We start from the raw sequence: 13,071 nt of genomic DNA, 5'->3' as shown, positions 1-13,071 counted from the left end.
GCTGATGGTGTGCCACACATGCATCATTCATTGACTGACAGTGATAAAGATGAGCGCTGGTGGACACAGACCAATTTGAAAGTGACGTTCCGCTATCGACCTTTCGCGATCCTGATTGATTATTATCATAATGAGGTTTTAAGTTTGTCTGCATTTGTTGTCTGTTCTGATCAATTGCTGGACATTGTGCAGTTGACAATAAAAGCATAAGATCAAATTGATGACACAATCTGAGGGCCCACCACGTTTCGATTGGGGTAAAGAAGCACTGGGAGGCTTGGCATGACACATTTGATTTATTCCCCTCTCAGAGATGTTCTGATGACACCAGCTATCTCTCTCTTGCTCACGCTTTCTCTCTTCCTAAGCATAATGAGATTCGGTGCTAAATGGTAGTGCTTCTTCATACAGCAGTCATGGTGGGGTTTGATATCTGGGTCTCTTGCAATGTTTAATTGTCTCTTGGGTAGTTGGTCTCTCCCTCACAAAATGATAAATTGAAGTGAGGCATGTGTGGTCCTCACCCCCAGCATCCCAGTCTCTTGGGTGGGGGCTGAGAGTGAGGAGAGGTCTGCTTTTCTCACTGGAAGCCCTCTTCTTCATTCCTGCTCTTGCCTCTCTGGAGGATCCCAAAGGGTTCGGGAACGTACAGCCCCCTGAGTGGCTAGCGGGCCACTGAGGAGCTGCCTCAGCTTTCTAGGCCTCTTTGTTTGCCTTTCTACCCAGACTCCATGTTATTTTAGATCAGAAGCAGTGTTCACAGCCAAGGTAAGTATTGCCATTGTGTGTTTGCTCATGCATTTTCCTTCTCTTACTGTCAAGGCAGCATTGTGGCAGGAGTGTGATTGAGGGAGGAGAGTATAGTCATTGGCACTGATTACTGGCTCCATTAAGGTGAATGGATGGCCCTGGCTCTTGCTCACATATAAGAACAATGTGGCCAGTAAGAGAGTTTAATGCTGAGATCAGCATTGATGAATTAGGCCAATTAATTGACAATAACAGTAAAATGGATCCGTCCTTTCTTGCCTTGTAGAGCCCAAAAATGATCTCTTCCTGTTCTACGGCAAGGGGCGTCCCGGCGTTATCCGAGGCCTGGATATGAACATAAAGTCCAGCGATGAGCACATGGTGCCAATTGAGGATCTGGTCAACCCTCGAGCCATCGACTACCACACAGAATTGGGACACATCTACTTTGCTGACACCACCAGTTTCCTTATTGGGCGGCAGAAAATAGATGGAAGCAACAGAGAGACGATACTCAAAGATGGTGGGTCTAAAAGCTGTTTTTATACTAACTGCAGCATTTCCCTACAATGAATTCAGCTGACTGTATGCAGTATCTTATAACAGTGACCTTCTAATGTAAGGTATACTGTACATCTCATATATTTTAAAGCGGTTATTTTTTATTCGTTTTACTAATCTGGCAAATCTGTATTATTTATATAAACACCATATAGTACAATGTTAAATACATTTTGATGCCACTGGATGACAAAACTATTTCTCACCAAACAATGTTTGGTTGCCCGAGTGTGCAAAATAAAGTACTGTATATTTGAAAGCTGATGTAATTAATACTTATTATTTGATGATTGCATGTGTAAGATCTTTCCTTCGCAGTTTCCTTAGACACTTTATCATCCGAATGCTGTTTTAAGCACTCTTATTTTCCAAACATTAAATATGGATATTCCTGTTTTTCATGGTACTGCATCAAAGTTTTCTTTAAAAAGTTATAATCAGATGACATTTGTATCTGGTGATCCTGTTGAATTCTGTGCTGAGGATTCTGTTCTAGAGCTCGACAATGTTGAGGGAATCTCAGTGGACTGGATTGGGAATAATTTGTATTGGACCAACGATGGCTACAGGAAGACAATCAGCGTTGCCAGGCTGGAGAGAGCATCACAGACCAGGAAGACTCTGTTGGAAGGGAATATGTCGCACCCACGGGCCATTGTGGTCGACCCTCTTAACAGGTCAGGGGAAAAAAGCACCATTCATGGTATTGTACTGTATTGTACCGTGGATATGAAAGAGACACCCTAAAAATCCTGTGGCCAGAAGCTAATAGGTATTTTAAGCAAAAGATGCTTGTAACATGTATGGCTAAGGAGACAGTTATGGGTTGGTTCAAAATTAGATGTGTGCAGGCTGTGGGTGATGTAAGAACAAAGAGAAAAAAGTGTCCTGTTTGTAGTCTGTTTCAGTGTAATTTCCTTCGCCACTGACAGTCAATAAGATCATGCCACTCACATCTCATAATGGGTTAAGTTAAAAAAGTTGGTTAGGCTTTCTATCATTTTCTATCACAATTTTGCCTATACTGCTTTTACCAGCAACCTGCTCTAAGCCATTTTGACTGGTTGGTTAGTTCTGTTACTGAACTTTTTGGTTGTGGTGCATGTATGGGTTGGCAAACCTGGACCCATGCAGGACTTTGGCTAAAGTCTATGTTCACCTGCTTTGTTATAACTGTAATAGGCGTAGGTTTGACAAAATTGACAAATGGAATTTAAACAAAAAAGTTTTTTTATTCAGATTTTACAAGCCAGACTTAACAAATTAAGATTACATGTAAATCTCAAATTGCTTAAAATAAATTTGTTTTTGCATCTTTTTTTCATCTCGGATACCAATGTAGGGATTTAATCAGTTTTTTTTCCCCAACACAGCCAACGACAATCGTCATCAATGAACCATGAAGTAGATAAAAAAGGGGGAGTACTACAGTGGCCTACCAGGGGGTGATTCATGTTATCCAGATCCAAAGACCACTGTGCCTTTTTGTAGATATTGATATCACTTTGCTTCAAATACTAATCCCGAAGATCATCTGTTTTAGCGGACATCTGCTTTGACTGATGATTTGACTAAGCACCTTTCAAAAGAAAATATGTAAGTGTTGGGAGCATCCTAACCTCCAAGTAAACCAGCACGGTTAAATTAAGAGAATCTTAGGCAATCTGCTGTTTTAATGAGAAGGAGGCTGTAGGGGATTTTTGAGAGAGAAAATGGTGGCTCATCTTGTTCCCTTAACCCAAAGCAGAGCTATCCGCTCGTTAACCACAATAAACCTGTGTGATGGCTGTTTCTCCATAGTGCTCATAGATCATCTCTTTGCTCTTCCAGTGCAAATTTATATATGGAGAATCCCACCAGCAGAGATGGTAATTAACATATAGAGAAGATGCTGCAAATCTCAAATTCATTGAGTGTCTTAAGGATCTTAAGGATTAACACTTTCAGGCTTAAATCGTATTAACACACACCAAATCCATAGCAGTCAGAGATTAGTTTTCAAGCCTCAACGGGGTTGTTCTGAACATTTTGCTATACACAGCTATTTCATTGCTATACTGCAGGCACATACACCAAAACCAGAAACCAGAAGTTATTCATTGTTAGTTTTTTTTTTTATTCCACTTGTCTGTAACAATTATCAGTACTTTCAAGTCCTAAAGTTGTGCACCGTCAGGACAAGTAAGGTAAGCAGTCCTTGACCAGCTAAAGCTTAAAAATAGCCATCAATGAGAATGATACTGAAGTGGAAGTGATATCTCTGCGATAGCCTGTTTGCATTTATCTTGAAATTTACAGGTTTCTTGTTGCTGCAGTAGGGTGTTGTCTGTAGTAGCTAGATTGCCTACCAACCATTAGTTTCTATCATTTTTGTAGGTGTCCTGTTGATAAAGGGTGGGGCTCAGAGGTGACTGCCTGTATCCAAAGTGTACTTGTCAAGCTTTCCATGACTCGGGTTTGTGCTGTTTTGAGATTAATTATGATATACCACGTATTATTATACACATGCACAGATGTGTGTGGACACTGAACCAAAGCATTAAAAAGAAAATACTGTTATTTTCTAAGTATTAACAGGATCCAATAGCAATAAAACAAGTAAATTACACTGTGACTTATCTACATCACTGCAAGTTGTCTTACTAATCACCTTGGTCAACATGTGTGACGGCAAGGAGTAAGGGTGGATTGTGGAGCTGCTTTTAATAACCCCTTTTGCAAGGAAAACTCAGACATATTTATTCAGTTTACATATTTACAGATAACCATGTAACATACTATCCAAGCCTGTTCTGCTGTTTAGTTAACATATGAATGTTTTTGGCTGGACAGCAACTGTAGGACCAGCTCGTGAATGTCAATGAGTTACTGAGTTGGAGTCTCCCCATTGGCTGTTGCTCTTTGAAAATGAAATAGCGCAAACAGTTTCTATTAGGGGCATTTACAGCCTGCAGTGTTGGTAGATTTAAAGACTTTTTGGCTGGACTGCAATTGCAGAGCAGGGCCTTTATTTACTTCAACTACTGCAAGTAACAGGTATTTATTTTTAATTTCCACTGTTTGGTATGTATAGTTGGTCATAGTGGTACAAAGCCTAGTTTTGATCCACTCCTATAGAAATTGCTACATTACGTGTTAATACAAACTTTTTTTGTAACCATTTCAGATTAAAAGCTCTCTAGCGTTTCAGTGAACAGAAACCCTTTATTTCTTAATTGTTTTTTTTTTTTTGCTTTGCTGACATGTTGCAGTAAGTGTTTTTTCTCATTTTCGGTTGCTGGCATTTCTGTCATTTACATGCATTTCAGATCTGCTAGTTTTTCATCTTAGTAGTTACCAATGGCATCTCCCTCCCTCCCAGGCTGAGAGAGACAAAATAAGAAACATATTTTGGCGCTTCTAACTTTCTCCCTGAATGATAATTTTACAAGTTAAGTTAGCTGATATCACAGCACAGTCTGTGTTAAATTTATGTATTTGGGGATCAAATCAGGATTTTTGCAACTGCAGAGCAGCAGCTTTGAAATGTCTTGGAAATTAACATGTAGTCCTAATGGGCTGCATTTCAGTCACTATTTCAAACTTGTTCCATTTGACATTTATCACAGATTTAAAAAAAAAAACAATCAAACAAAAAAAACAATGATTTTAAAACATCAAATATATGCCTATGTTTCATCTGCAGAATAAAACAACTGAAGTGAGAACACAGTCTTAAACCTTTGAGACTATAGTGAGGAAATAGCATGCTGTCCTTTGTTTGTAGAATTTCAGCCCTGACAGACCATAGCAGCAGTGTTGGGGAATGGGGGGATATCATGTGACGTTTCTGTATAAGGATTAATAAGTTTTACTCTGAGCCTCCCACCGACAGCACAAATAATTAGAAAAGCTTGTTTTGGGGTTCTGAGGGAGCGTTCAGCGTGAACCCCACAGTCCTTTGATCTCTATCTGCTCTACAGGAAGGGTCTCTTCAGGTGAAATGGATGCATGTCTTCAACAGATTTCTTGAATGCATTCTGCAACCTTATTTCCTGCTCTGTTTGCCACATTCAGTCTGTGTTGACATGATAAGGACTACTGGCGTCAACTTAACAGTGTCATACCTCTCTATCTGTGCTGCATTAGGAACCTCATACATGTATTCATGTAAAAAAACCTCATACAAATACCATTTGACTTGAGTGGTGCTTCACTCAGCTTTGCTCATGTCTGGATGCCTGGATGAGGGTGTATTTATGACTGTTGTCACATACTGGCATAGACAGCGTTGTAGCAACATTAATGCATTTTCAAATTTTAAGTTTATTTATGAAATTAATTTCAATAATAAGGACATGAACACATCCTCTAAAGATACAATAACTAATAATACATTGCACTAAATGAAAAATGGGGCTGCAACTCATAATTACGTTTGTTAGCTTTTAATCTACTACATTTTTTTCTCTTAATTGATAATTATTTTGTCTATTAAATGTCAGCAAATTGTGAAAATGATTACTTTAAATGTCTTGTTTTGTGTAACCAACAGTCTAAAACTCAAATATATTGAGATTACTATCACATAAAAGCAAAAAGTTTCTCTAAAATTTTTGCCATTTTCCTTGAAGATTACAGTCAGTTTATTGACACTGCAGCTCTAAATGAAAATATTGATCATGGATAATTTCAGTTATTATATCCAGTCTTTATTCAACAGAATGGAAGTAGTATTAACATTTTCTTACTATAAAAGTGCCACTGCATGGTGTCCATCAGATTATCTGATGTGGCGTCTATGTCTGTGTGCATGTTAGTGTGGAGCACCACTGAATAATTCATGAGGTTGTAAAGATGACTTCGAGACAGAGGGAGTCTTCATTCACCTCCATATCCCATTCTGTTTCATCTTCTCTTAGCCAGCCCTCTATCATTGATGAGAAACAGGGGGCCACATGGCTAAGTCAGCAACACTCAAACAGAGCAAATCCTCTGGGCATGGTTACTAGAGAACAGATCACGTCAAATCGTTGATCCAATCATGTTTCAAATACCAATGGCCCACTGGGAGTTGCAGTCTCAGCATACATAAGATAAACTAAAAACTTTTCTTTTTTTTTTTTTTTTTTTGTTGGTGGGGAATATGAGACTTCTAACTTTGCCTTGATGTGCAGTCAAGCAGCACTTTAACTTAATAAGCCTCAATAATTTCTTAGGTTATGATGCACCCTCTTTCGACTACCAAAGATGTTTGATTATTTTGTTTTACATATGGGAAATCTGGATCCCAGTTTATTTCCATTTCACTTGAGAACACTCATTTCGTGAACATAAAACTGGTTTTCTGAACTAATGCTTATGTTATGTATTTGGCAGAACAGGTCCTGTTCTCTGTAATGTTCCCTGCATGAATCAAATCAGCATGTGAAAAATTCAGTATGGGACCACACTCATACCTTCCCATGGGTGCATAGAACAGAACACACAAGATCCATTTCACTCTAATAAGGAATATCTCATTTTGAGAGAGGCCTGCAGAAATGGGCTGTCACATGTGTATTGACTAATAAGAAATCAAAGCAGGAGGACGCTGGTGGATGGACCAACAAGCACAACTAGGAGGAGGGGCAGACAGCTAGAATGAAATTACTTAGTTTGACTGTGAGATGTAATGAGTGTTAGTTCGGATCTTATGAGCTACTGATTTTGCTGCATGACTAACATGTCCCCTCTGAACTAAAGCAATGCCTCATTATGCTGGTTTATTGCAGCATTAATTGCTTTTTGTTTGCCTGTACTGTATGGTCCTATCTCTCTTTATGATAGCTGGATGTACTGGACAGATTGGGAAGAGGATGAGGTCAATGACAGCATAGGGCGGATTGAGAAATCCTGGATGGACGGATCCAACCGCCGCATTTTCGTCACCTCCAACATGTTGTGGCCCAATGGTCTGACCCTGGACCACGGCACCAGCACCATGTACTGGTGTGATGCCTACTACGATCACATCGAGAAGATTCATCTCAATGGAACTGGAAGAATGGTGAGTTTCAATATGTAGCAATCACGCACAGTAGCTGCATTGTGGAGGAACTTATTTGCAGGAGTTTTGGTGGCTGTTGTTCTAGTTAAATTTAAAGTTAGGCAGCTTGTGAGAGTTTAATAGAGGGCATTAGGTGGAATTCAAGTGAATAAACAATTCATTTTAATGTGTCAATGTAGGTAGTTCTTTTGCATCCTAAAAAAAAGGTTCTCCAAACTCCAAATCATTAACTAAAGAATGCAGTTAAATTTTTTCCTGGCTTTTTTTTTTTTTGCAGTTTTTCATTTTTTCTAGATTTTGTGTTGCAAAGTTACAAAGCTAGATTTTAATTTATGTTTGATTAGAAGAACTTGTAAATTCTTTGAAATAATCTGAATAACTTTTTGAATCAAACCATAGACTCGTGTATTATTGCCATCTTAATATAATATTAAATGAGTGATTTAACTCTAAATTGAAATTATATCCATTGAGTGTTAAAAAATAATTTCAGAAGGGGTTTTTATTGACATGTTGGTGCCTTAGGCAAGATGTCTCCTGAAGGCTCTGATTTACTAATTTTAATATCTAATTATTTTATAATACTTAATCATTTCATATCTAACTTTGTATAATTTCCGTTTAACAGCAGCAGTAATAAAATGCCCAACTAACAGTGGCACTGTCGAGGTGTGTTCACCTGCTAAATATCACTGAAACAGATGCAAAACAGCTGCACTCTCGCTTCGCTCACCGCTGCTGTTATATAACTGAAACTGAAGCTAACAGCTATTTTTATATATTTCGTGGCTCAGAGAATCGCTTGCTCTCAAAGCCATCCCTTCAGTGTTTTAATGCAGCACAGTGGATGATTTTGACAGCTGTTATTCCAGGAGCAAACATCTGGATTTATAGCTCATAGTCTATCTGAATGCCTGATAACATCAATGACATTAAGTTAAATTCAGGGTGACCTAACTGTTAAAATAAACCTTCCAACTCACTGACCGGAGTTGAGGACACACATACAGTATTATCCCTATTGTGATTATGACTTATCTTGGTGTAGGTCATATTCTAATGTTTACATGGAACATAAGTAACCTGGTTAGTCATGTGATTCCTACATTGTAGGAGAAAGAGAAAGTCAGCCCCCAGCAGTGTTGTTTACCGTCTTTCTGTACTTTGCTTATACTGCACTAAACACCTGATACTGAGTGAAGAGATTTCTAACAATGTAAGGGGTGCACAGACTTTTAAAAATAGATCAGAAGGAGTTATTAGAACATATTTCACCTTCTACCTCTTGGGCCCCTGAATTTCAAGGACCAAACTGGTTTTGATATTTTAAATATGATACAATGTTAATCTGCAAAGCAGTGGTATGATTGAAAACTCTTCCTCGTCCCACATTAACTGCCAACAAAACATCCCTTCATCCTCAACTGCTCCTGTCGACTGTGGCTGTACTGGCATATTAAGCTAATGAATTATTTGCAAATGCTATTTAATCAATGCCAAGATTCTAGCAAACATTATTATAAGCAGACAGCGCTCCGTGAATAAATTTGTGCAAAGAAATTGAATCACATTCATCATATACTGTGATCAAATCATTTCTAAGCCAGTATCCAAACAGCTAGAACCCTGTTTGACATTGATTTTTTTCTGTGGCTGGTGGTGTCTTGATGTAACTCTCCTAATCTTCTGATTACACTGCATGTTTGTTTCATGTTGCAGGTGGTGTACAACGGAAAAGAGCTAAACCATCCATTTGGAATCTCCCATTATCATAATTTCATCTTTTGGACGGAGTACATGAACGCTTCGGTCTTCCAGCTGGACCTAACCACTGGCGATGTCACTCTGCTGCGGAGTGAGAGACCACCACTCTTTGGCCTGCGTGTCTACGATGCACAGAGTCAGCAAGGTTGGCTGCTTTCTCTTCATTTACTCCTCATCCAGTGCCAGTGAACCATGGCTTCCCTAACAGAGAAAGTGGGTGTCTTGCACTGAAAATAGAACCACTCTGTGCCTCATGTCAAGACGTGTATCCCCTATTCAGCTTTCTTTAATGGGGAGTACTTTATAGGATATATACACCAGAGATTTACTGTACTGGCCAAAAGTTTTAGAACACCTACATTTTTTCCAGCTATTATTTAAATAATTCAGTGTGTCAGTGTTTCTGAAATTAAAGCAATGTAAAAAATAAAAATAAAAAATTGGAGATAAGGATTAAGTTTTTGTTGAACTAAATTTAATCTAGATTATTTTCTCATTCAGCAGCTGAACACACTCGAGATGTTCTTCATACAATACATATCAAACATTGTTCAGAAAATTTCTCCTAACACTGTTGCAGAAGTTTCCACTCATGTGTTAAGACTGTGCTGCTCTTCTATCACGTGAAGCCATCGTCTGGTTCTTTGCTTCTAATGTTTTGGCTCATTAACTTTCTGTAGGATGAACCCCAGACCAACCAGTCTGTGTTCCTTTGTTACTTGCCTTTTCTCACCATGCTGATAGTAATATAAAGTGCTACTTCCTGCAGTACAATTTTGTCTTAATAATGCATCAGCAGGTGTAGTAACACAGTTTGTTCCAACATTTCCTTGGTACAGACAGAGGGTTTGTAAGTCATCTGCAGAAGTCATCTGTAAGAATTGTTTGCATTCACTTTCAAGGCTGATTTCTATGAAAATAAATACATATTCAAGTACAATTTGTACCTTGGGCAGTTCAGCACATACCATTTAAGATTATTCACTGAACTGAACTCAATTTCAGTAACAACTAGAAAAACATATGTGTTCTAAACCTTTTGACCAATAGTATACATATATGCCAACTGGTGTCAAATTTCATGGTGAAAAGTAATACTGATCAGCACTGACTTTGCCTTTGAAATCACTTGGGGCTCCACTCTATGAAGTAAAACAAGGTGACCAAGGTTTGGAGGGGTTTGCTTACTTCTGTAACAAATGATGATGGATTCATGCTGTTAGAGAACTGAAAAGAACAGATAGGACAGGGACTGGATACGGCTGACAGTGGAGAACTGCATAGGCCTCCACAGCAGGCATTTCTTTTGTTATTCCATAATAGGTATGTAAAAACCAGTGCTCAGACAGAACCTCCACAATCAGGGGAGATTGACACTATTACTCCAAATGAAGAAAAAATTAATTGTTCCCAGTCAAGTGATGAGCTTTGACGTGAGATTGTTTCATTCTTGTGACAATGATTTTCATACAAGAACTTGCATGAAGATTTTGTGTAGGAAAGTCCCAAGTATATGATGCTGATAAATGGTTTGCTACTGTATGCACAGTGCAATTCACACCATGCACAGAATTTTTATTGGACATTTTTCCATTGTTCATGTCACTGAGTAGATTAATTGGCTGTCCAGTTCTCTGAGTATTACTGATTGGCTCTTACAAAACCAAAGGCTTTATCTCATTGGCTCAGGCACTGCCTTTGCGCTCAGTGTTAAATGAAAGTGACAAAGGTGTCTTGTGCCTTAACTTTATATGTGACAGTATTTTCTGTTTTTTCATTTGGAGATTGTCCGCTTTGTCCAGAAAGACAAATTGTTCCTCCAAAAAGGATAAAAATGTCAAATGTCTTTCTCCCACAGTGTTCACAATAATTCACTTGACAAATAGTTATATATCACATGACATAGACCCGGCATGTCTCCCTAAGACAGGGGTTTTGTAATAATCAGGTGATTTATTTTTATAGAATTTAAAGTGACCCCTGGACCTCTGCTATCCACTATACAGAATAGAGAATGGACAAAACAACAACAAAATCACGTGTCACTTGAGGTGGGCTTCAGAAAATGTAGCTTTGAATGTGTAAGACACCTTATTCGGGATCTATTCTTCCAGGTGACAATGCATGCAGTGTGAATTATGGGGGCTGCGATACCCTCTGCCTTGCCATCCCAGGAGGCAGAGTGTGTGCCTGCGCTGACAACCAGGTCCTGGAGAAGAACAATGTCACCTGTGCAGGTAGGAGGACATAATGAATCAGACAGAGCAAGAGGCCTAAGCTCATCTTGTCCCAGTATACTGTAATACTGGCTTCATCCTATGGGACAAAGACCAAATAAGAACCTTATCTATTCACATGCAAATCTGCTAATAAACCAATAAATAAAGGTGATAGAATTCCCCAGTGGTTTTCCAGAAATACAAGGTAAATCCCTGTTGTGACACTCGTTACACATAAGGTCATGAGGCGTTATTAACATGTTTTATGTGCTATTATACCTATGCCAATAATTTCCCCCAAACACATAGTTATGCACATAGGATGTCTCTTGTTGATTTTGTCTCCCCGCTGTTTCTCCCAGAAGCCTCCAGCAGTGGGTCAGAGCCACAGCGATGTAAAAGCGATGAGTTCCAGTGCCATAATCATCGCTGCATTCGGGCCTTGTGGAAATGTGATGGAGATGATGACTGTCTGGATGGAAGTGATGAGGAGAGCCACAGCTGCTGTGAGGATTTTAAAATTATGCTACAGGCCGACACACAAATATATGTACAGATAGCTTCATCATATGATACACTTATTGTAAATGCAGAGCTTTTCACCAAGCAAGGAAAGCCCAAGCTGTTTAAGGCTGATTCTCTCTTTCTGTCAACTGTTACTCAAGTCGCTGAGGTCGGGGTGAAAAGTGTTCCTCCTCTGCGCTGCTGTCTCCCCTCTTGCTCTTGCTGAAGTGGTTTTTGCTCTTTAACAAACCGGTCATGTAAACACTACGTTAAATGCTTGGATGCTGTTTTGTTTGTGATACTATTCTCAAATATCTGTCTGGATATCATACACATCAACTATCATCTAACATGGTTTGTTTTAGTGGGTAGGGCTGTATGAAGGGTGTTTTAAATTGCAAATGTTGTCATGTGGTGAGTTTGCTTTCTCACAACCTGTTATTGAATTAAAATTAAGTTCAATAGATTGAAATAACGCCTGTGATAAGAGACCCGATATTTAGAGAATTTATCTGACCACTGGTCTCAGTGTAGCACGGTCTTGCAGCATCTGGCACTGAGATATTTCTTAGCACTACCACCACTGTCTTAATTATTAGGAATTAAATCAAAGGTAATTCATCATTTACACAGAGCTGTGTCACAGTACCTCAGAACTACAAAGAAATTTGCTCACATTAATTTAGTATGATTTATGAGTGGTGTGGCTTAATGAATCTGAATGGTCAATGTGTAATTAAAGTTAAATGACATGATTGAAAAGAAAATAAGGAGCTTGGCTGTTACTTCCAGTGATGGATATTTTGTGAAAGTGGCTTCATACAAAACAAAAAAGAAACTAAATCCTACTACCACTAAAACCACACAGCAAATATATTTAAGACTTCTTATGGAGACTCTGTCAATTAAAGGACAAACCACCAAGGAGAAGTTGAGCGAGATTCTCATCTAAAATATTTCCTTTTATGTTTTTTATGTTTCCTGATGCTGGTGCATCAGTACAAGTCAAGATTAGTTGAGCTAAGGATCTGTGAATAAACTGTATATGAACATTAACCTTTTTTTTTCCGTAGGATCAAGAGAGATGATGAGCTGGAGAATAGATAAAGCTTTAATGTTAAAAAATCAAACAGTTCTAGCGCCTTTGCTACTACAGAAACTGAAAATGTGATGCTTAATGTTAGTGCTTTTTCTTTTTTAATTTGTCAATTACGATAACATTTTTAATTGACGCAAGAGCTGCAA

General features: G+C 38.6%; 1 protein-coding gene across 8 annotated transcripts in view; it reads left to right on the top strand.

Moving 5' to 3' along the window:
- The window catches only part of lrp1bb (low density lipoprotein receptor-related protein 1Bb), a 251,401-nt gene that overhangs the window by 116,716 nt on the left and 121,614 nt on the right, over positions 1-13,071 (top strand). For all 8 annotated transcript variants that reach the window (XM_056389279.1, XM_056389275.1, XM_056389278.1 and 5 more), the window contains 6 exons: positions 1,037-1,273; positions 1,808-1,988; positions 7,120-7,339; positions 9,059-9,248; positions 11,218-11,340; positions 11,685-11,828. In XM_056389279.1, coding sequence (XP_056245254.1) covers positions 1,037-1,273; positions 1,808-1,988; positions 7,120-7,339; positions 9,059-9,248; positions 11,218-11,340; positions 11,685-11,828 — 1,095 coding nt within the window. The remainder of the gene's footprint in view (positions 1-1,036; positions 1,274-1,807; positions 1,989-7,119; positions 7,340-9,058; positions 9,249-11,217; positions 11,341-11,684; positions 11,829-13,071) is intronic.

The sequence above is a fragment of the Seriola aureovittata genome, chromosome 11 (genome assembly GCF_021018895.1).
Source record: "Seriola aureovittata isolate HTS-2021-v1 ecotype China chromosome 11, ASM2101889v1, whole genome shotgun sequence".
Classification (NCBI taxonomy): domain Eukaryota; kingdom Metazoa; phylum Chordata; class Actinopteri; order Carangiformes; family Carangidae; genus Seriola; species Seriola aureovittata.
Note: the sequence above shows the minus strand (reverse complement) of the source record. Positions and strands in the feature narration are given on the sequence as shown.